The sequence below is a fragment of the Penaeus chinensis genome, chromosome 26 (genome assembly GCF_019202785.1).
Source record: "Penaeus chinensis breed Huanghai No. 1 chromosome 26, ASM1920278v2, whole genome shotgun sequence".
NCBI lineage: Eukaryota > Metazoa > Arthropoda > Malacostraca > Decapoda > Penaeidae > Penaeus > Penaeus chinensis.
In genome coordinates this window covers 13,519,140-13,541,639 of record NC_061844.1, presented here as the reverse complement: position 1 = coordinate 13,541,639, position 22,500 = coordinate 13,519,140, and the positions used below count along the sequence as shown (strand labels likewise).

Genomic DNA, 22,500 nt, shown 5'->3' with positions numbered 1-22,500 from the left:
GTGGTTAAGTTGATTGTTGGAGAGAACTTGGTTGGGAGTGGGTAAGTCAGTCTTAAAGTTGATTGTGGATAAGTATCATGGTTACTGATAAAGCGTAGTATGATTTGAGGAATCAGTTACTGATAACGTGACGTTTATTGTAATTATTAAAATTTGTGAGTATGTAGATCACCGAGTCACTCAAAAAGGTCAAGGTAACTAAGTCCTTGAGTCACTGATAAAGTTAAAGTAATTGAGCAAATAAGCCATTAATTAAATGAATGATCTGAGGAATCAGCTGATAAACCCATCTGATTTGATCTGACAGCGTCAAATTATAAAATCCGAAGACAAAAAATAAAACACTTAATAAAAGCATCATATAACTATGAAAATGGAAAAAAAAAAAAAAAAACTACACACACACACCACACAATATATGTGTGTGTGTGCGTGTGTGTGTATATATGTGTGTGTGTGTGTGTGTGTGTGTGTGTGTGTGTGTGTGTGTGTGTGTGTGTGTGTGTGTGTGTGTGTGTGTACGGCATAATCAAGGTACACCTGAAGTACGATAGGCCTACAAATGAATCCTCCTCCCGCCTCCCCTCATACCTCCCTCCCACCCTCCTATCCCCGCGTTCGAACTCTCTCTCGCACTTCATTTTCCTATTACATCGTCATCAATAAACTCATTATTTCCCTTCAGATATCGAACTGATCTTCGCCACATCCGTCAACTGGGAAGAACTGCGTCATGCGTGGGTTCAGTGGAGGGAAAATACCGGAAAATTGATGAGGGAGGATTTCCTTCGCTTCGTTGAGCTTTCGAACAAGGCGGCGACGCTGGACGGTGAGGATAACCGTGTATTATTTTTCATTTACAGTATTCTTTATATTTTATTGTGTATTATGGTTATCATTACCACTATTTATATCATTCTAAAAGTTATTGTTATTCTAACACTCTTATGCTTTCCATTACTCATTATCGTTACTGCAATTATTAATTTTGTATATTTTTGTTATTGCAATTATGATAATTTTGGGATTATTTTATTCATTATCATTTGTACCATCATAATTTATATTTTATTTCGAAACCAGTCACTGATAAAGTTTAATGAGTAAATAATTGTACCATCAGATCATTTTGTAAAATTATAGATGCATAGATACTCGAATGAGTAGATACGTCAAGCAGTAAAAAGATAGTGATAGTATTTAATAGAGAGATAAAAGAAGTGTTAGATGGATACAGTAGATATAGATATACAGATATATTTACACGGATAAATGGTCGTACGTCCGTGAGCAAGTTAATATAAAAAAAATAGGAACTGGCAACTCTCCCTAGACTCAGGAGTTTTCTGGTTCGTCAAATCTCCTATTAACAATAAAGGCAACGAGTTTCAGTTAAAATAATTACAAAAATACAGTATGTTGAGTAAAGCAAAAATTTCCTGAGATTGGACACACTAGAGGGTAAGTAGTTACACAATTCATTCAACACTTTAGTTTAATTTACTTTTTATTATTATTGTTATTATCTATCACTGGTTTCCTAAAATTCTAATCTGAAATTGAACGGCAGTGGTACAAGAGTGTCTGGAAAAGCAAACTGTAGGTTGTTGTTTTAAAAAGCATATAAGTTAGCCAACAGTACTAAACATTTCTGACATTATTACAATTTTCAATAATGTAAGACATTGTAAATGGACAGGTAAATATGATTACACAGTGAAGGGCAAATGATCATAAAACCGAATAAAAAATGTATATTAGCTTTACAGTTTCCTCGTCGTGTGAGAAAAAGAAAAATGACAATTTTATGAAGTTATCCCAAAAATCACTTGATATTTGTAGTGAGTTCTTCCACGCGTAACACGGTGGATTTGGCATTTCTTTATTCTCAATCTTTGTTATTTCCTCTTGAAGTAGTCCTCAGAAGAGACTGATTTTCATTCTCTGATATTTTTGTTATGACGATGAAAATGAAAAATAGTCACATTTAGAAATGAAAATAAATCGTGACGTTTCGAACTTTTCCACGAGTTCGTCTTCAGACTAATAATAAACCGAAATGGAACACGTGAAGAGTTCGAAACGTCACGATTTATTTTCATTTCTAACTGTGGCTATTTTCCTTTTCATATTTGTGTTTGTGTTAATTTGTTGTAAAATTTATTATCATCCTTCGATTGGTTATCACGTAATACCATTTTCATTACCTTCATCATACTTATAACAATTTCATTAACATGACACTCCCTCTTACCTCTGGCAGGTTTCGACAACACGGGCTCCTATTGGCTGAACGGCTACACGGTCACCCAACGAGAAGCCGACAAGTATACAGGCGGCCAGGCATTGGACCAACAGCAGTTCAAGACGATGGCCGAGCAGGCGTGGCAAACGGTGGGTGGGCGTGGACTTGCTGGGCGTTGAAGGGGTGCGGTTTCCTTTAATGCTTAGGGAACCTGGGATTGATTGAGCGTTGAAGGGGCGCGGTTTCCTTCAAAGCTTAGGGAACTTGCAATCAACCGGGCGCTGAAGAGGCGTAGTTTCAGAGGCATTGAAGAGGTGTCAGTGCATCAGCAGTGTTATAGGCGTTGGTAAAGCGTTGTTTTCGGAGTATTTTAAACTTTATAGGAGCGTTGCTTGACTGATCATTGGAGGGGCATGGTGTCAGCGAGGGTTGAATGGCCGTGGCCTCAGTGAAATGTCAGAGGATCATGGTCTAATTCGTACTGAATGGACTGAATAGGGTTTGGCTTTGATGAGGAAGATAACGAGGAAATGCAGAACACTTAATGTACGAGATTTAGAATGATGTTAAACCTTAGTATATTGGACTGTATTATAACAATTGTGTTAAATGTTATTATAATATAATTAAGAATGCATTGTCAGGATTTTTTTTTTTTTAGGGTTGTTAATATGTTAATGTAAGTGTTTAGAGATTCTAGTTAGAAATGTTTAGTAATAAGTGTTGGATATATCAAAGCTGTTACACAGACAAATATGTTAGATGTATCGTATAAAATGTTTAGATGTTATTGTTTTAGAGTGTGTTAGTATCAATTTTCTAATACATTAAGTATCAGGGTATCAGAGCACGCTATCAGAAATGTCAAAATGTCGTTAGATTCTACCAATTGAATGTTTTGTTTTAGTTTTAAGAATTATTAGTTTGCTTTTTAAAAAATGTGAGAATGAGGCAATGTACTGTCAGAAGCAGACATGAGCTTCTTTGTGATTTTGTTATTGGAAGCAAATAATGTACAATGTAATATTATTAATTTCAAAAGATTCTTCTTTCGTGTATTAGGAAGTGAATTGGTGGTTTCCTCGTGGTAGATGTGAATTGTTATTGTATAAAGATATACGATAAACAGTAAGTCTCAGCCAAGTCCTAAGTGCCGGTCCCCAACAAGGATAAGTGGGACAGGTGGCATCAGGAAGGGCATCCGGTTGTGAAAAAAAAAAACTTGATTGACAAATAATGTGCATAAAGGTTAACAGATGTGCAGCACAATAGAGCAGAAAGAAAGAAGTTTCGTCTAATCAATAATTTTATGATCCTATGGTTGACTAATGGTTGCTGCGTTAGTTCAGATAGGTTAAAAGTTTGGTATTCATGGCTGGGATTGAATCAGTGTCTGTGCAAGGCAGAATGTAAATTAGTATTTTCCTCTTTCTATTTTTCATATTCTTTCTTTCTCTGTCTGTCTGTCTGTCTTCCTCCTCCTCTCCCTACTCCTCCTCCTCCTCCTCCTCCTCCTCTTCCTCCTCCTCTACCTCCTTTTTTATCTCTACTTCTTCCTCATCCCCGTCCTCCTCGTCCATCTTTCTCTCCCTCCTCTTCCTCCTCTTCCACCTCTACCTCCTCTCCCTTCTTTACCTCCCCCTCTCCCTCTTTCCCAACCTCTCATCCTATCTCCCTCTCTTCACTCTTCCCCTTTCCCCTCTCCTCTCTTTACCTCCCCTTCTCCCCTCTCCCCATCTCTCATCCTATCTCCCCCTTCTCCCCTCTCCCCTCTCCTCTCTTTACCTCCCCCTCTCCCCTCTCCCCTCTTTACCTCCCCTTCTCCCCTCTCCCCATCTCTCATCCTATCTCCCCCTCTCCCCTCTCCTCTCTTTACCTCCCCTTCTCCCCTCTCCCCATCTCTCATCCTATCTCCCCCTCTCCCCTCTCCCCTCTTTACCTCCCCTTCTCCCCTCTCCCCCATCTCTCATCCTATCTTCCCCTCTCCCCTCTCCTCTCTTTACCTCCCCTTCTCCCCTCTCCCCATCTCTCATCCTATCTCCCCCTCTCCCCTCTCCCCTCTTTACCTTCCCTTCTCCCCTCTCCCCCATCTCTCATCCTATCTCCCCCTCTCCCCTCTCCTCTCTTTACCTTCCCTTCTCCCCTCTCCCCCATCTCTCATCCTATCTCCCCCTCTCCCCTCTCCTCTCTTTACCTCCCCTTCTCCCCTCTCCTCTCTTTACCTCCCCCTCTCCACCTCCCCTTCTCTCCTCTCCCCCATCTCTCATCCTATCTCCTCCTTCCTCCTTCCAGTTATCTGAAGGACTCTACAAGAAGCTGCATGCCTACGTGAGGATGCGTCTCTCCGATGTGTACCCCGGCAGGATAGATCCTACGGGGCCCATCCCAGCTCATATCCTCGGTATGGTGTTGATGGTGTTGTGGGTGTCTATGCCCCCGTCCGTGATCTTGGTGTTGTGGATGTCTATGCCCCCGTCCGTGATCTTGGTGTTGTGGGTGTCTATGCCCCCGTCCGTGATCTTGGTGTTGTGGGTAATCTTGGTGTTGTGGATGTCTATGCCCCCGTCCGTGATCTTGGTGTTGTTGGTGTCTATGCCCCGTCCGTGATCTTGGTGTTGTGGGTGTCTATGCCCCGTCCGTGATCTTGGTGTTGTGGGTGTCTATGCCCCGTCCGTGATCTTTGTGTTGTGGGTAATCTTAGTGTTGTGGATGTCTATGCCCCCGTCCGTGATCTTGGTGTTGTGGGTGTCTATGCCCCGTCCGTGATCTTGGTGTTGTGGGTGTCTATGCCCCGTCCGTGATCTTGGTGTTGTGGGTGTCTATGCCCCGTCCGTGATCTTGGTGTTATGGGTGTCTATGCCCCGTCCGTGATCTTGGTGTTGTGGGTGTCTATGCCCCGTCCGTGATCTTGGTGCTTTGGGTATCTATACCCCGTCCGTGATCTTGGTGTTGTGGGTGTCTATGCCCCGTCCGTGATCTTGGTGCTTTGGGTATCTATACCCCGTCCGTGATCTTGGTGCTTTGGGTATCTATGCCCCGTCCGTGATCTTGGTGTTGTGGGTGTCTATGCCCCGTCCGTGATCTTGGTGTTGTGGGTGTCTATGCCCTGTCCGTGTCCTTGGTGTTGTACTTTGATATGGTGTTGATGGTGGTATTGTTGTTGGTGTTATTAGTGCGGTTATTGTTATTGTTGTTGGTGTTGTATATGTATATTTCATCTCGATCGGTATGGTGTCGTGGGCGGTGGTGGTGATGTGGTGTTGCTCTGGAGTTGATTTTTGTGTAGTGTTGGTGATTTGTTTAATTATTAATTTATCATTTTTTGTTTATTTTATTATTACTATTTTTTTTTTTTTTTTTTTTTTTTTTTTGGTTATTGTTTTTTTGGTTATTGTATCTAGTCTATTTTCTCACATCTCTTGTAAGATGTTTTTTGTTTTCCTTGTTGTTATATTCTTTGTCTTTTTTTTTTTTTTTTGGTTTTCAGAATTGTTTTTGTTTTATATGCTTTTTTGTTATTATTGTTGTCGTTGCTTTCATAATTATTGCTGTATTTTTTTTCTTATTTTGTGTTCTTCTTGTCAATGTTTTTGTTTTGTTTTTGTTTTATTTTTTTACTATTAATGTCACCAGCATTTATTTTTTTTTTAGAATAAATAACCACTTTCATTATCATAGTGATTAAGTTTTTTTTTCTGTTAGTTTTCATAACTGTTTTTATTTTTTAATTTTTTTTAAGTTTTCTTCTTCTTGTTTTTCTTCTTATTTCTTTTTTTCTTCTTCTTCTTCTTTTTCTTATTATTTCTTTTTTCTTCTTCTTCTTCTTTTTCTTATTATTTCTTTTTTCTTCTTCTTCTTTTTCTTCTTATTTCTTTTTTTCTTCTTCTTCTTCTTTTTCTTATTATTTCTTTTTTCTTCTTCTTCTTCTTTTTCTTATTATTTCTTTTTTCTTCTTCTTCTTCTTTTTCTTATTATTTCTTTTTTCTTCTTCTTCTTCTTTTTCTTATTATTTCTTTTTTCTTCTTCTTCTTCTTTTTCTTATTATTTCTTTTTTCTTCTTCTTCTTCTTTTTCTTATTATTTCTTTTTTCTTCTTCTTCTTCTTTTTCTTATTCTTTCTTTTTTCTTCTTCTTCTTCTTTTTCTTATTCTTTCTTTTTTCTTCTTCTTCTTCTTTTTCTTCTTATTTCTTTTTTTCTTCTTCTTCTTCTTTTTCTTATTATTTCTTTTTTCTTCTTCTTCTTCTTTTTCTTATTATTTCTTTTTTCTTCTTCTTCTTCTTTTTCTTATTATTTCTTTTTTCTTCTTCTTCTTCTTTTTCTTATTATTTCTTTTTTCTTCTTCTTCTTCTTTTTCTTATTATTTCTTTTTTCTTCTTCTTCTTCTTTTTCTTATTATTTAATTTTTCTTCTTCTTCTTGTTTTTCTTCTTATTTCTTTTTTTCTTCTTCTTCTTCTTTTTCTTATTATTTCTTTTTTCTTCTTCTTCTTCTTTTTCTTATTATTTCTTTTTTCTTCTTCTTCTTCTTTTTCTTATTATTTCTTTTTTCTTCTTCTTCTTCTTTTTCTTATTATTTCTTTTTTCTTCTTCTTCTTCTTTTTCTTATTATTTATTTTTTCTACTTCTTCTTTTTCTTATTATTTCTTTTTTCTTCTTTTTCTTATTTTTCTTGTTATTTCTTTTTTCTTCTTCTTCTACTTATTTTTCTTCTTCCTTCTCCTCCTCCGTCTTCTTATTCTTATTCTTCATCTTTATTTTCATCTTTTTCTTCTTATTCTATTCTTTTTCTTCTAAAAAAGACATATTGGAAATATTCGTTTTTCTTTTTTTTTTTTCTTTTTTTCTTTCTTTTCTTCACTTTTGCTTCTTTCTTACTCCTTCTTCTCCTTCTTTCTATAATACTCTGTTTTCGCTTCTTTCTTTCTTTCCTTTTTTTCCTGCTTTTCTTAATATTTCCATCTCCATTTTTTTTTTTCCTCATTTTGTTTCTTCTTTCTCTCTCTGTCCTTCTCAATTATCTCTTATTTCTTCTTCATCCTCCTTGTTCCTCTCTCTATCTTCCTCCATGTTAACTCCTTCTTCGTCTCATTTCCTTCTCTATTTTCAATTCTTCCTTTCTCCCTCTTCTTCCTCTCTCTTCCCTCTTCCATTCTCACTTCTTTCTTCTTCTCCTTCTACCTCGTCCCATTTCCTTCACCCTTTTCCTATCTCCTTCTTCCTCTCCCTACTTCCTTCACCCCTTTTCCCTCTTCCCCTCTCCCCCTCCATCATCTCCTTCCCCCACACCATTTCATTTTTCGCGTGACCTATCTTGACCCCGAATGGCCTCTTGACCTCCTTTGACCCGACAGGTAACATGTGGGCACAAGACTGGTCCAGCATCGCCCGCCACGTGATGCCCTTCCCGGAGATGCCCTCTTTTGATGTCTCCGAAAGCATGGTCAAGAATGTAAGTTTTTTTCCGGCTAATATATATATATATATATATATATATATATATATATATGTGTGTGTGTGTGTGTGTGTGTGTGTGTGTGTGTGTGTGTGTGTACACACACATATATATATATATATATATATATATATATACATATATATACACATACATATATGTACATATATATACATATATATATTTTTTTAAACATTTTTTCGGTTAATGCCCTTTTATTTTTAGTTAATACCCTTTTTTGAGGGATGGTAAATACCCTTATTTTCGGTTAGTATCTCTTATATTTAGTTTTTTTTTTTTGTTTTTTTTTTGTTTTTTTTTTTGGGGGGGGGGGGGGTAGTTAATAGCTTTTCATCTTTGGTTAATATCTTCTTGCTCTAGATTAGGATTAAATTTCAATGATGTAATTTTTTTTTATCGGTTCATATTCTCAATTCCTCGGTTATCCTATTTTTGAGGAAAAAAAAAAGACATGTTTATCATAATGTCTGTATTTTACTCTCATCAAGTGGAAATGCAAATTGATAGTCTGTTAAGAGTTTATCTTTGGTAACAGTTAACGAGTATATTTATTTATACTTCTTTGTATTACTTATTTTATTAATAAGTTTTAAATATTTGATTCAGTGCTTTCCTTTTTATTAAATTTTAGTTTATTATTATTGATTTAACTCCTTTGATGAATAATATGTATTATAGGCCTATATTTTTTTTCTTTTGTTAAATTCAGATTGACTTTTTTTTCGTTAAAAGCGTAAAGTTAGATCTATATGTATCTTTGTCTCTTTTATATTATTCAAATTAATTGGCCAATGATATAAAAGGGTTGTGATTGTTCGTTTTTTTATTAGGTTATCAATAATGCGTTTTCGTTAATGATGCGATTTGATTGTCGTTAATTTAGTTATTTCTTGCGTTAATCATGTAAGTTTTAATTTTCAATTGACATTTTTTCTTCATTTTGGATCATATAAGTGTTTTTTTCGTGCCAGTAATATAACTTCATTCAATATTATTCGTTTGTTAATATCATTTTTTTTTTATTTTCAACAAGACCATCTAAGTGACTCTTTTCATTATTGGGTTGCAAAAAACCAATTAAGGGCAACATTGTATTCTTCATACTAGGGCTATAATGTAATTAAATCTTGGGGAATAATTTAGTAATATTATATATATATTTTTTTACATTCGAGGCCAAAATTGTATTATTTGCATGTTTTTTTCTATGTTAAGAATGTATTTTCTTTTCATTTTATGGCAATACTGTATTTACATTTATAGATTCTACGACAAAAATATATATATTCCAGAACAGTAATGTACTTTCTACGTTCTATCTATCTACCTATCTATTTTTTTACATCGACATTTTTTTTCTCTCTTATTTTCTTTCTTTCTATTTTTCTTTTTTTTTCTCTCCTTACCAGGGTTGGGACATCCAGCGTATGTTCGATACCGCCGAGGATTTCTTCAAGAGCATCGGCCTTTTCCCCATGACGCAAACCTTCTGGGACAAGAGCGTGCTAAACCAGACCGCGTGGGGCCGCACCATCGTCTGTCACGCGTCGGCCGAGGATTTCTGTCTCGGGCCCGACGGGGAGGACTATAGGTGGGTGTGGAGGTGGGGGTGGGGGTGGGGGTGGGGGTGGGGGTGAGGGTGGGGGTGGGGGAGGGGGGGAAGGGGAGGTGTGTGGGAGGGGGTAGGAGGTGGGGGAGGGGGGAAGGAGAGGTGTGTGGGAGGGGGTAGGGGGTGGGGGCAGGGGGAAGGGGAGGTGTGTGTGTGTTTGTGTTTGTGTGTTTGGGAAGGGGAGGTGTGTGGGAGGGGGTAGGGGGTGGGGGCAGGGGGGAAGGGGAGGTGTGTGGGAGGGGGTAGGGGGTGGGGGCAGGGGGGAATGGGAGGTGTGTTTGTGTGTTTGTGTGTGTGTTTGTGTGTGTGTTAGTGTTTTTGTGTTTGTGTGTGTGTGTGTTTGTGTGTGTGTTTGCGTTTGTGTGTGTGTGTGTGTGTTTGTGTTTGTGTGTTTGTGTGTTTGGGAAGGGGAGGGGGGGGGAAGGGGAGGTGTGTGGGAGGGGGAGGGGGGGAAGGGGAGGTGTGTGTGTGTGTTTGTGTGTGTGTGTGTTAGTGTTTGTGTGTGTGTTTGTGTTTGTGTGTGTGTGTTAGTGTTTGTGTGTGTGTGTTTGTGTGAGTGTTAGTGTTTGTGTGTTTGTGTGTGTGTTTGTGTTTGCGTGTGTGTGTGTTAGTGTTTGTGTGTGTGTGTGTTTGTGTTTGTGTGTGTGTTTGTGTTTGTGTGTTTGTGTGTGTGTGTTTGTGTGTGTGTGTGTTTGTTTGTGTGTGTGTGTTTGTGTGTGTGTGTTTGTGTGTGTGTGTGTGTTTGTGTGTGTGTGTGTTTGTGTGTGTGTGTGTTTGTGTGTGTTAGTGTGTGTGTGTTTGTGTGTGTGTGTGTGTTTGTGTGTGTTTGTTTGTGTGTGTGTGTGTTTGTGTGTGTGTGTTTGTGTGTGTGTGTGTTTGTTTGTGTGTGTGTGTGTGTTTGGGTGTGTGTGTGTGTTTGTGTGTGTGTGTGTGTTTGTGTGTGTGTTAGTGTGTGTTTGTGTGTGTGTGTTTGTGTGTGTGTTAGTGTGTGTGTTTTTGTGTGTGTGTTTATGTGTGTGTGTGTGTTTGTGTGTGTGTGTTAGTGTGTGTGCGTGCCTGGATGAGATGAAGGGGGGGGAGGGCGATGACAGATGGCTACACAAAGACACTAATTGCTAGAGAGATAGACAGGATGTTGGTGCTTCCCCCATCTTTTTCTCTTCTTCCTCTATCTCCCTTTTCTCCTCCTCTCCTCGTCCTCCTCCTCCTTCCTCCGCCTCTTCCTCCTCCTCCTCCTCCCCCATCCTTTTTCTCTTCCTCTTCCTCCTCCTCCTCCTCCTCCTCCTCCTACTTCTCCTCCCCCATCCTTTTTCTCTTCCTCCTCCTCCTTCTCTTCCTCCTCCTCCTCCTCTTCCCTTCCGAAACATGTAATCTCACTTTTAATAAATCTAATTTTACATTGTGTCTTTTTTCAACCATAGTACCAACACGGTAGAGTATTTCACCCTCCGAAATCCTAATCAAATCCAACCGGTTTCCACGCAGAATCAAGATGTGCACCGAAGTCAACATGTACGACCTCGTGACCGTGCACCACGAAATGGGCCACATCGAGTATTTCATGGCCTATAAGAACCAACCCCATGTCTTCAGGGAGTCGGCCAATCCAGGTGAGATTCTTTGACTCTCGGTTTTACTTGGTTTACTTTCTTTGGTCTTTCTGTCTTGTCTTTTGGGTTTGTTTTTGTTTTTTGTTTTTGTTTTGTCTGTGTTTCTGGAGGAGGAAAGGGAGGGAAGACGGAATGAGGGAGGGGGGGGGGGATGTGTTGATGAGGGGGGAGTGCTGAGAGAAAGAGGGAAGAGGTTTCTTTCTCTCTTTCTCTCTCTCTCTCTCTTTCTTCATCTCTCTCTTCCTCTCTCTCTCTCTCACTCTTCATCTCTCTCTCTCTCTCTCTCTCTCTCTCTCTCTCTCTCTCTCTCTCTCTCTCTCTCTCTCTCTCTCTCTCTCTATCTATCTATCTATCTATCTCTCACTCTCTTTCTTTCTTTCTTTCTCTTTCTCTCTGCCTGTCTGTCTTTCTATCTCTCTCATTTTCTTTCTCTCGTTCTCTTCCTCTCCTACCTCTCTCTCCTTTCTCTTTCTCTCTGACTCTCTTGTCCTCGTCCTTATGTACCATCTTCCTTTTAGTAGTACTGTACATTTGATAATTAGAAGATAATGATTAAGGAAATATATACATATATATAATACTCTTGTTTTTTGGGAGTTTCTCTATCTATCTTCACCCTTCTACACCCTCCTTTCTCCCATCTTTAGCCGCCCCTCTTGTCCATCTCCTCCCTTCTTCCTTCTCTCGTTCCGTCCTTCATTTCTTTCCCCTTTCGCTAAACCCTCTCTTACCCTTGCTTACCCTCTCCCTCTTTGGCCCCTACCTATTCTTACCCCCCTCCCTCTCCTCCCCTAGTCATTCCCTTCCCCACCCCCTTCCTCCTCTCTCCTCTTTCCCCATCTCTCCCTCTTCTCTTCCCCTTCTCCTCCACTTCTCCCCATCTCATCTTCCTTACTTCATCACCTCCTCCTCCCCCTCTCCTCTTCCACCTCCTCGCCCTCCCTCCTCCTCCTCCTCCGTCCACGCTCACGCCTCCTTCCCTCACCCTCCCCTCCTCCCCTTCTTTCCTCCCCCTTCTCTGCCCACCCTCACCCCCTCCTCTCCTCCCTCCCTCTCTCCCCATCTTACCCTCTCTCCTCCCTCTTTCCTCCCCCATCTCTCTCTTCCCATCTCGCCTCTCCCTCACCCACTCTCCTCTCCTCCCTCTCCTCTCCTTCTCCCTTCCTCCTCCCCCACTCCCTCCCCCAATCTCCCCCTCCCCTTCTTTTCCTACCTCTCTCGCCGCTCACCCACTCCTCCACCCCTCCATCACCCACTCCTCCACCTCCTCTCCCTTCCCTCTCCCTCTCCCCCATCTCACCTCCCCTCTCCCTCTCCCCCATCTCCCCTCCCCTCTCCCTCTCCCCCATCTCCCCTCCCCTCTCCCTCTCCCCCCTCTCCCCTCCCCTCTCCCTCTCCCCCATCTCACCTCCCCTCTCCCTCTCCCCCGTCTCACCTCCCCTCTCCCTCTCCCCCATCCCTCCTCCCCTCTCCCTCTCCCCCATCACACCTCCCCTCTCCCTCTCCCCCATCTCCCCTCCCATCTCCCTCTCCCCCATCACCCACTCCTCCACCTCCTCTCCCTTTCCTCTCCCTCTCCCCCATCCCCTCTCCCTCTCCACCATCTCACCTCCCCTCTCCCTCTCCCCAGGCTTCCACGAGGCGATCGGCGACCTCATCTCCCTCTCGGTGATGACGCCCACGCATCTCGAAGACGTCCTGGGACTCACGCCCACGAGGAGCCTCCCGCGAGCCTCCTCCTCCTCCGACGGGAAGGAACTCAGCGACGAGGAGAAGAGGGACCTCAACTTCCTCATGAAGATGGCGCTGGAGAAGGTAGGAAGGAGGGAGGAGGAGGAGGAGGGGTGAGGAGGGAGAGAGAGGGAGAGAGGGAGGGAGGGAGGGAGGAGGGGTGAGGAGGGAGAGAGGGAGGGAGGAAGGGTGAGGAGGGAGGGGTGAGGAGGGGTGAGGAGGAAGATAGAGAAAGAGGGAGAGGGGAGAGAGAGAGGGAGGAGGGGTAAGGAGGGAGAGAGAGGGAGAGGGAGAGGGAGAGAGAGAGGGAGGAGGGGTAAGGAGGGAGATAGAGGGAGGAGGGGTGAGGAGGAGAGAGAGGGAGGAGGAGAGGGAGGAAGAGAGGGGAGAGAGAGAGGGAGGAGGAGAGGGGAGAGAGAGAGGGAGGAGGAGAGGGGAGAGAGAGATGGGGGGGAGGGGAGAGATAGATAGTGGGGGAGAGGGAGGGGTAAGGAGGGAGGAGGAGGAGGGAAGAGTAAGGAGAGAGAGAGGGCAAGGGGTAAGAAGGGAGAGGAGCTGAGAGTGGAGAGGAAGGGAAAAGGAGGGGAGACTAGGAGATATTAGGGAAGATAGGGAGGATAGGAAGGAAATAAGAGAGAGAACGGGATAAGGAGGGGGAGGGAGAGAGAGGGGAAGGGAAGAGACGGAGAAACTAAAGGACAGACGAAAAGGGGAGAGAGAGAAAAAAAAAAAAAGGAAGACGCCTCCCCGCTCCTTCCTCAATCCTGGGGGAGAGGGAGGGGAGGATTCAAGGAAGAGGTGTAGGGAGTATATTGGAATGGGGAAAGAAGGAAGAAGGGAGAGAGGGAGAGAGGGAGGAGGAGGGAGGATAGAGGAAGGGAAAGGGAGTGGATACATTGGGGGAGAGAAGGAAGATGAAGGGGGGGAGGGAGGAGGAGGGAGGATAGAGGAAAGGAATACATTGAGGAGAGGAGGTCGAAGGAGAAGGTAGAGAGGGAGAAGAGAGTTAAGAGTAGGAGAGAAGAGATATAACAGGCGTAGAGGAAGGAGGAAGTAGAACGATAAAGAAGGAGAAAAGGGGAAGGAGGTAAGCAACTCCCCCTCCCTACCACCACCAACACTAACCCCCCCCATCCCTCCACCACCAACACTACCCCCCCCCTCCCTCCACCACCACCACTAACCCCCTCCCCTCCCTCCACCACCACTAACCCCCTCCCTCCCTCCACCCCCAACACTAACCCCCTCCCCTCCCTCCACCACCACTAACCCCCTCCCCTCCCACCACCACCAACACTAACCCCCTCCCCTCCCTCCACCACCACCACTAACCCCCTCCCTCCCTCCACCCCCAACACTAACCCCCTCCCCTCCCTCCACCACCACTAACCCCCTCCCCTCCCACCACCACCAACACTAACCCCCTCCCCTCCCTCCACCACCACCACTAACCCCCTCCCCTCCCCTCCCACCACCACCAACACTAACCCCCTCCCCTCCCACCACCACCACCACTAACCCCCTCCCCTCCCCTCCCACCACCACCAACACTAACCCCCTCCCCTCCCACCACCACCACCACCACTAACCCCCTCCCCTCCCCTCCCACCACCACCAACACTAACCCCCTCCCCTCCCACCACCACCACCACTAACCCCCTCCCCTCCCCTCCCACCACCACCAACACTAACCCCCCCTCCCCTCCCTCCACCACCACCACCACTAACCCCCCCTCCCCTCCCTCCCTCCTGCCCCAGATCGCCTTCCTGCCCTTCGGCTACCTGCTCGACAAGTACCGCTGGGGAGTCTACGAAGGCAGCGTCAGTAGCGAGAACCTGAACGGGGCTTGGTGGCAGCTGAGAGAGGACCTGCAGGGAGTGGCACCCCCCGACGGTGCCAGGGGCGAGGAGTACTTCGACCCCGGTGCCAAGTATCACGTACCGGCCAACGTGCCATATATCAGGTGGGTGTGTATGGGTGTGTTTGTGTGTGTGTGTGTGTGTGTGTGTGTGTGTCTTATTGATATCTCGGTGTTTGTTTTTTTTTTTCGTTTTTTTATGACGATTATTATTGTTGTTGTTGCTGTTGTCGTTGTTGTTTTTGTTTTCGCTACTGATAATGAAAAACGTTGCATTTATTTGTCATACTTGACCTTCAATAGCATTGCTTTATCATCATTATCAGTTCATCACCATTATCATCATTATTTTCACTATTATCACCATTATCATCATTACCAACGCCAACTTATAATAACCATTTAATTTCACTTTCTCTTCATTTTCGCCTTATTTTCTTCTTCCCTCTCTCTTCCCTTTTCATTTTCCCTTCCGTTATTCTCATTTTCATTTCCTGTTCCTCTTTCTTCCCTCATCATTTTCTTTCTCCATTGTCTCTTTACCTTTTTATCATTTGCTGTTCTCCCTTTCCCATCTTTTTTTATTTCTTCCTCCCTCCTCCAGGTTCTTCGTCAGTCAGTCAGTCATCTCATCTTCCTCCCTCCTCCAGGTACTTCGTCAGCTTCATCGTTCAGTTCCAGTTCCACCAGCGACTCTGCCAGGCGGCCGGGCATACGGGTCCTTTGCATACCTGTGATATTTACAACAATGTAGAAGCAGGACAGATTCTCAGGTGAGGGAAGAGAGGGAGAGAGAGGGAGGGAGGGAGGGGATGGGGGTGAGAGGGAGGGAGAGAGAGAGAAAGAGAGAGAGAGAGAGAGGAAGAGAGAGAGAGAAAAAAAAGGGAGGGAGAGAGATAGAGAGAGAGAAAGAGAGAGAGATAGAAAAACAGGGAGAGAGAGTGAGAGAGAGAGAGATAAAGGGAGGGAGAGAGAGAGAGAGAGAGAGAGAGAGAGAGAGAGAGAGAGAGAGAGAGAGAGAGAGAGAGAGAGAGAGAGAGAGAGAGAGAGAGAGAGAGAGAGAGAGAGAGAGAGAGAGAGAGAGAGGGAGAGGGAGAGAGAGAGAGAGAAAGGGAGAGAGAGATAGAGAGAAAGAAAGACAGACTGACAGATAACCAGACAGAGAACCAGACAGACAGAGAAACACGAGAACGAGAATAGATAGACAGATAGACAGACAAGCAGAAAGAGAAAGAAAGTTAACAAATAAACACAGAGAAAGGGAAGAAGACCAAAGGGGGGGGGAAAGAGAAAAGAAACTGACATTCTATTTAAAAAAATCAAAATTTCACCTCCAGATCTGCCCTGGATCGCGGGTTCTCTCAGCCGTGGCCCGCCGTCCTCCAGGAGCTGGGCGGGTCTTCGGAGATGGACCCCCAGGCTATTATCGCCTACTTTGACCCCCTGATCCAGCACCTCGACCAGGAGCTCGCCAGCGCCGGCCAGTGCGTGGGCTGGGGAGGTGCGTGCGTGGGTTTCAGTTCAGGTGTTCGGGGTTGCTGCAAGATATCGGCCAGTGGGTTGTGGTTTATTTATTCATTTACTTTCAAAGACTAATTTATTCCGCAGTTGATTGTGACGGGGTCAACGATGATCCAGCAACACCAGAATCCTCCACTGATGCTCCAACAACACCAGAATCCTCCACCGATGCTCCCACAACACCAGAATCCTCCAGTGGCGCTCCCACAACCCCAGAATCCTCCAGTGGCGCTCCCACAACCCCAGAATCCTCCAGTGGCGCTCCCACAACCCCAGAATCCTCCAGTGGCGCTCCCACAACACCAGCAACCTCCACCGATGCTCCCACAACACCAGCAACCTCCACCGATGCTCCCACAACACCAGCAACCTCCACCGATGCTCCCACAACACCAGCAACCTCCACCGATGCTCCTCCACCACCAGAATCCTCCAGCAATGCTTCCCCGCCACCAGAATCCTCGACCGACGTCTCCACCAGCACCGTGGCCCTCACCACAGTGGACCCCAACGACGAGGAGAGCGCCCGTCTCGCGCTCCAGCAGATGAACGACGAAATGACAGAGCTCATCCGAAACGCCACCTTCGTCGACTGGGAGTACTACACTAACGTCACGGATGCGAACGAGGCAGCGTCGGTAAGAGCGAGAGAAAGAGAGAGAGAGAGAGAGAGAGAGAGAGAGAGAGAGAGAGAGAGAGAGAGAGAGAGAGAGAGAGAGAGAGAGAGAGAGAGAGAGAGAGAAAGAAAGAGAGAGAGAAAGAAAGAGAGAGAGAGAGAGAGAGAGAGAGAGAGAGAGAGAGAGAGAGAGAGAGAGAGAAAGAAAGAGAGAGAGAAAGAGAGAGAGAAAGAAAGAGAGAGAGAGAGAGACAGAGAGAGAGAGAGAGACAGAGACAGAGAGAGAGGGAAAGAATCAGATTCAGAATCAAATAATCTATCAAGCCAGATATTACAAAATATAAAAAAAGCATGATATGGCATTATGCAATACGGCTAAGCACTCTATCAGTTGGACTCCTTTAGGACGGACCCTGATAAAACAGTTCTGGAGATTTAGAATACCAACATAAGGACATATACATACATGATAAGTTATCAGTTACATAATGCGTATTTACATCTTTGAAACAAACTAAATATTGATGACAAGAACACCTAGCATTATTGTATATAACTATTTTACAAAAAAACAACATAAGTGACAGTTTTGATCTAAAAAAAATGAGATAATAAAGTTAACATAGTGTACAGTAGTTATACATTGGACACGTTAGAGAGCATATTGGGTTTTCTGGCTCTGGAGGACCATTCCTTAGTAAAGAGATGACAGGGCCACTGGGCATTTGAAGCTTGTGATTGATGGTGATTGTGATAGTGATTTAATTTATTGGGGGAGGGAGGAAGAGAGGGAGGGAGGGAGGAAGATAGAGAGGGAGGGAGGGAGGGGAGGGAGGTAGATAGAGAGGGAGGGAGGGGGGGAAGATAGAGAGGGAGGGAGGGAGGGAGATAGAGAGGGAGGGAGGGAGGTAGATAGAGAGGGAGGGGAGGGAGGTAGATAGAGAGGGAGGGAGGGAGGTAGATAGAGAGGGAGGGAGGGAGGTAGATAGAGAGGGAGGGAGGGAGGAAGATAGAGAGGGAGGGAGGGAGGAAGATAGAGAGGGAGGGAGGGGGGAAGATAGAGAAGGAGGGAGGGAGGGAGGGAGGAAGATAGAGAGGGAGGGAGGGGGATAGAGAGGGAGGGAGGGAGGAAGATAAAGAGGGAGGGAGGGGGGAAGATAGAGAGGGAGGGAGGGAGGAAGATAGAGAGGGAGGGAGGGGGGAAGATAGAGAAGGAGGGAGGGATGGAGAAGGAGAGGGAGGGAGGGAGGGAGAAGGAGAGAGAGGGAGAGAAGTAGAGATTGAAATAGAATATGAGAAAGAAAAAAAAAATGGAAGTAGATAGAAGCTGAAATAGAGGTAGAAAACAGAAATATAGATAGACATAGAAAATGAAAAGGGAAAAAGAAAATAAAAGAGAACTGGAAGCCGAGATAAAAGTAGAGATAGAAAAAGAAGCAGAGATGGAAGGAGAAGATAAAACTAGAAAATAGAAAATACAACTCGAACAGAAAAGTAGAAATACAATTAAAAGAAGAAATAGATGCTGAGACCGAAAGGGAAACGGGAAATGGAAATGAAATAGAAAGACAACATGGACGCAAAGAAACTGTAATAGAACATGAAGAGAAAGAGAAAAATAGGAAGAGAAAGAGAAAATAGAAGCACAAAACAGAGAAACAGAAGCAGGAACGGTAGTAGATGTATGAAACAGAAATTGAAAGAGAGAAAACACGGGAAATGGAAAAAGGAAGATAAGAATAGGAATAGACTGGAAAACGGGAATAGAAATAGAAATTAAAAAATAAAAGAAAAAAAGAAATAAAGAAAAGAAAAGAAAAAATATGTGTGTATGAGTGTGTGTGTGTGTGTGAGTGTGTCTGTGTGTGTATGTGTGTGTGTGTGTGTGTGTGTGTGTGTGTGTATGTGTGAGTGTGTGTGTGTGTATGTGTGTGTGTGTGTGTGTGTGTGTGTATGTGTGTGAGTGTGTGTGTGTGAAAATTGATGTATAAAGAATTGAAGCTGAACTGGAGAGAAATTCTTTAGTCATGAAATTTGTCAAATTAGATACTACAGTGAGTTAACAAGGGGCATTAGATTTGGGCCTTCGAGGTCTGAGTTTGATGGTGACTGTGATAGTGATTTATAACGGAGGTGGAGGTGGCTAACAGTGACACATCGTGATTAATGGTGATGGGTAGTTCTTTATAGTGATTGATAGTGAACCGTAGGGGTTGAAGGTGATTGATGATCCATAGTGGCTTTGGTGTTTTATAGTGATTTATTGCGGTTTAAGGGGACTGGTAGTGAGTGATTCACAGCGACTGCGGTGATTGGTTGTGATATATAGTGACTGATAGTGATAAGTAGTGACTACAGTGGTTTACGGTAATTGGAGATTGATGGTGATTGGTATGTGTGACCTATAGTGGTTGATTGAAGATGATGGTGATTGGTTGTGACTCATAGTGATTGATGGTGATCACTCGTAATTCACAGTGACTGGCTGATCGTATCTAGCAGTGATCTTATAGTATTTTATAGTGACTGATGGTGACTGGTATGAGTCATAGTGGTTGATGGTGACTGATGGTGAATGGCAATGACTTATAGTGGTTAATGAGTATTTATTTATTCATATTCATGTTACTCATAATGTTTGATGGAATTTTTTAGTGATTCATATAAGGTTACGTTAACTGACAGTGACTGATAGTGAGCCGGTTTAGAGGCCGAAGGGAAAGGATAGTGACTGATTAATGACTCATAGTAGCTTCTTTAATGAAAAAGTGATTGATAAAGATTCTTCTCCCTCTCCCTCTTCTTCCTCGCCCCCCCCCCCCTCCGCTCATTCTCTTCCTCTCCCCCCGCTCCACCTACTCTCTTCCCTCCCCTCCTTCTCCACCCACCCACTCCCTTCCCCTTCCACTCCACCCACTCACTCCCCTCCCTACCCCCTCTCCACCCACCCACTCCCTTCCCCCCCCACTCCACCCACTCCCTACCCCCTCTCCACCCACCCACTCCCTTCCCCTCCCCCCACTCCACCCACTCCCTTCCCTCCCCTTCTCCACCCCCCCACTCCCTTCCCCCCCACTCCACCCACCCACTCCCTTCCCTCCCCCACTCCACCCATCCACTTCCCTTCCCTCCCCCCACTCCAACCACCCACTCCCTTCCCCTCCCCCCACTCCACCCACCCACACCCTTCCCCTCCCCCCCTTCTCCACCCACCCACTCCCTGCTACCCCCCGCTCACCCAATCCTTTACCCCCCCCACCCCCCCAGAACGAAGCCAGCCTCATGGTGGCCCAGCGGTACAAGCAGCTCCACGCCGAGGTCATCGAGTACTTCAACTACGAGACTTTCGAGGACGAGGCCCTGAGGCGGCAGTTCGAGCTGCAGAAGACGCTGGGCACCGCGAAGCTCGATGACGCAGACATGGCCGAGGTGAGGGGAGTCTGGAAGCGACGCTCGCTCGCTCTCTCTCTCTTTCGCTCGCTCTCTCTTTCGCTCGCTCTCTCTTTCGCTCGCTCTCTCTCGCTCGCTCTCTTTCGCTCGCTCTTTCGCTCGCTATCTCTCTCGCTCTCTCTTTCGCTCGCTCTCTCTCTCGCTCTCTCTCTCTCTCTCTCTCTCTCTCTCTCTCTCTCTCTCTCTCTCTCTCTCTCGCTCTCTCTCTCTTTCGCTTGCTCTCTCTCTCGCTCTCTCTCTCTTTCGCTTGCTCTCTCTCTCGCTCGCTCTCTCTCTCTCTCTCTCTCTCTCTCTCTCTCTCTCTCTCTCTCTCTCTCTCTCTCTCTCTCTCTCTCTCTCTCTCTCTCTCTCTCTCTCTCTCTCTCTCTCTCTCGCTCTCTCTTTTCCACTATCTCTTCTCCTTCTTCTTTTTCTACTTTTTTCCCAAGTTATCTAGAATATTTTCTTGGTGTCGATATGAATTCCATTCTATTTATGCCGAATATTCGTTACTTGTATTTAGTGCTTTAAGACAAATAGTGATTATAAGTATATATATATATATATATATATATATATATATGCACGCACGCACGCACACTCACACTCTCTGACACACACACACACACACACACACACACACACACACACACACACACACACACACACTCCTCCTCCTCCTCCTCCTCCTTCCCCTCCCCCTCCCTCCCTCCCTCCCTCCCTCTCCCACAAACACACACCATAAATTAAGGAATCCATCGCGACTCCCTTCATAAAATCTCTCTATTTACCCCCCCCCCCCCACCTTTTCTCCTCTACTTGACAGCTTACCGCCATTGTCACCGGGATGACCAACGCCTTCACGAGCGTAGTCTGCCCTTACGATAAGCAATCCTGTGAAGAAGCAGAGGGTCTTAACAGCGATGCCCGTGAGTTGTCTTCGGTTTTATCACAGTGTTTGTTTTGTTTCACTTATTTGTTTTATTTATTTGTTTATTTTTTTATTTTTAATGTTTTTTTTTTTTTGGGGGGGGGAGGGGGGCTGTACGCGTATAATGGATTTGGTTGAAATTTCTCGAGGTCTGTGGTTCGCTAATGGATACGTTTTATTCTCATCATGTCATTGTTGTTGTTGTTATTATTATTGTTTTATTCTTATTCTTATTATTACTATCATTATTATTAGTATACATATTTATACAGCATTGATACACACACACACAAACACACACACACACACCCACACACACACACACACGCACACAGACACAGACACACACACACACACACAATCTGTCTAATGTCTCTCTTCTTCCAGTTGAGAACGTGATGGCTGTAAACCGAGATTACGAGGAACTGAAGTATTACTGGGAACAGTGGAGGGAGGTTTCCGGGAAGCCCATAAAGGAAAATTACACGAGGTATATCACTCTTCAAAACAAGGCTGCAGAACTGAATGGTGAGTGGCGCATTTTTTTTTTTTAGTCCCCCTTTGTTTTCTCGTGGTTTCTCCGTTTTCTTTGGTTGCTGATTTCTCCTTTTTTTTTCTTGTGTGTTGAGTTTGGTTTTGCGTTTATGTAGTTTTCCTCTCTCTCTCTTTCTCTCTCTCGCTCTCTCTCTCTCTCTCTCTCTCTCTCTCTCTCTCTCTCTCTCTCTCTCTCTCTCTCTCTCTCTCTCTCTCTCTCTCTCTCTCTCTCTCTCTCTCTCTCTCTCTCTTATCCATCTCTCTCTCTCTCTCTCTCTCTCTCTCTCTTTATCCATCTCTCTCTCTCTCTCTCTCTCTCTCTCTCTCTCTCTCTCTCTCTCTCTCTCTCTCTCTCTCTCTCTCTCTCTTTCTTTCTCTCTCTCTCTCTCTCTCTCTCTCTCTCTCTCTCTCTCTCTCTCTCTCTCTCTCTCTCTCTCTCTCTCTCTTTCTCTCGCTCTCTCCCTCTCTCTCCCGCCCTCCTTCCCTCCCTCCCTCCCTCCCTCTCCCCCTCCCTCCCTCCTCCCCCTCCCTTCCTCTCTCCTTCTCTCCCTCTCTCTCTCTCTCTCTCCCTCTCTCCCTCTTTCCCTCTCTCCCTCTCTCCCTTCTTCCCTCCTTCCCTCCTTCCCTCCCTCTCTCCCTCCTTCCCTCCTTCCCTCGCCCTCCCTCTATCTATCTGTCTGTCTATCTATCTATTCCTTTCTTCCTCTCTTTTGCTCACTTTCATCCGTCACTTTCATTCTTTCTCCTTCTTTCCCTATATCTATCTATCTATCCACCTGTCTCCATCTATCCCTACCTCTCCCTCACACCATATTGTTACATACACCGACACGTCGAATCCTCTTTAACCAACAGAATTCGATGACGCCGGGATGATGTGGTTAGAACCTTACACCATTGCGTCTGAAAATTACACGCAGGAGAGCTTCAAGCAAGAGATCGAG

General features: G+C 44.6%; 1 protein-coding gene across 2 annotated transcripts in view; it reads left to right on the top strand.

Annotated features, from left to right (window-relative positions):
- Window positions 1-22,500, top strand: part of LOC125039179 (angiotensin-converting enzyme-like) — a 42,531-nt gene that overhangs the window by 9,558 nt on the left and 10,473 nt on the right. Inside the window, exons 5-20 of one of the 2 annotated variants that reach the window (XM_047632958.1) lie at window positions 686-829; window positions 2,264-2,394; window positions 4,538-4,646; window positions 7,595-7,692; window positions 9,126-9,307; window positions 10,811-10,935; window positions 12,566-12,750; window positions 14,425-14,630; window positions 15,176-15,298; window positions 15,863-16,026; window positions 16,134-16,228; window positions 16,289-16,684; window positions 19,930-20,091; window positions 20,918-21,020; window positions 21,410-21,550; window positions 22,412-22,500. The exon at window positions 22,412-22,500 is cut by the window's right edge and continues 121 nt beyond it. In XM_047632958.1, the coding sequence (XP_047488914.1) occupies window positions 686-829; window positions 2,264-2,394; window positions 4,538-4,646; window positions 7,595-7,692; window positions 9,126-9,307; window positions 10,811-10,935; window positions 12,566-12,750; window positions 14,425-14,630; window positions 15,176-15,298; window positions 15,863-16,026; window positions 16,134-16,228; window positions 16,289-16,684; window positions 19,930-20,091; window positions 20,918-21,020; window positions 21,410-21,550; window positions 22,412-22,500 (2,453 nt within the window). Of the gene's footprint in view, window positions 1-685; window positions 830-2,263; window positions 2,395-4,537; window positions 4,647-7,594; window positions 7,693-9,125; window positions 9,308-10,810; window positions 10,936-12,565; window positions 12,751-14,424; window positions 14,631-15,175; window positions 15,299-15,862; window positions 16,027-16,133; window positions 16,685-19,929; window positions 20,092-20,917; window positions 21,021-21,409; window positions 21,551-22,411 lie in introns of both variants that reach the window. The other variant, XM_047632956.1, reaches the window with a different exon arrangement.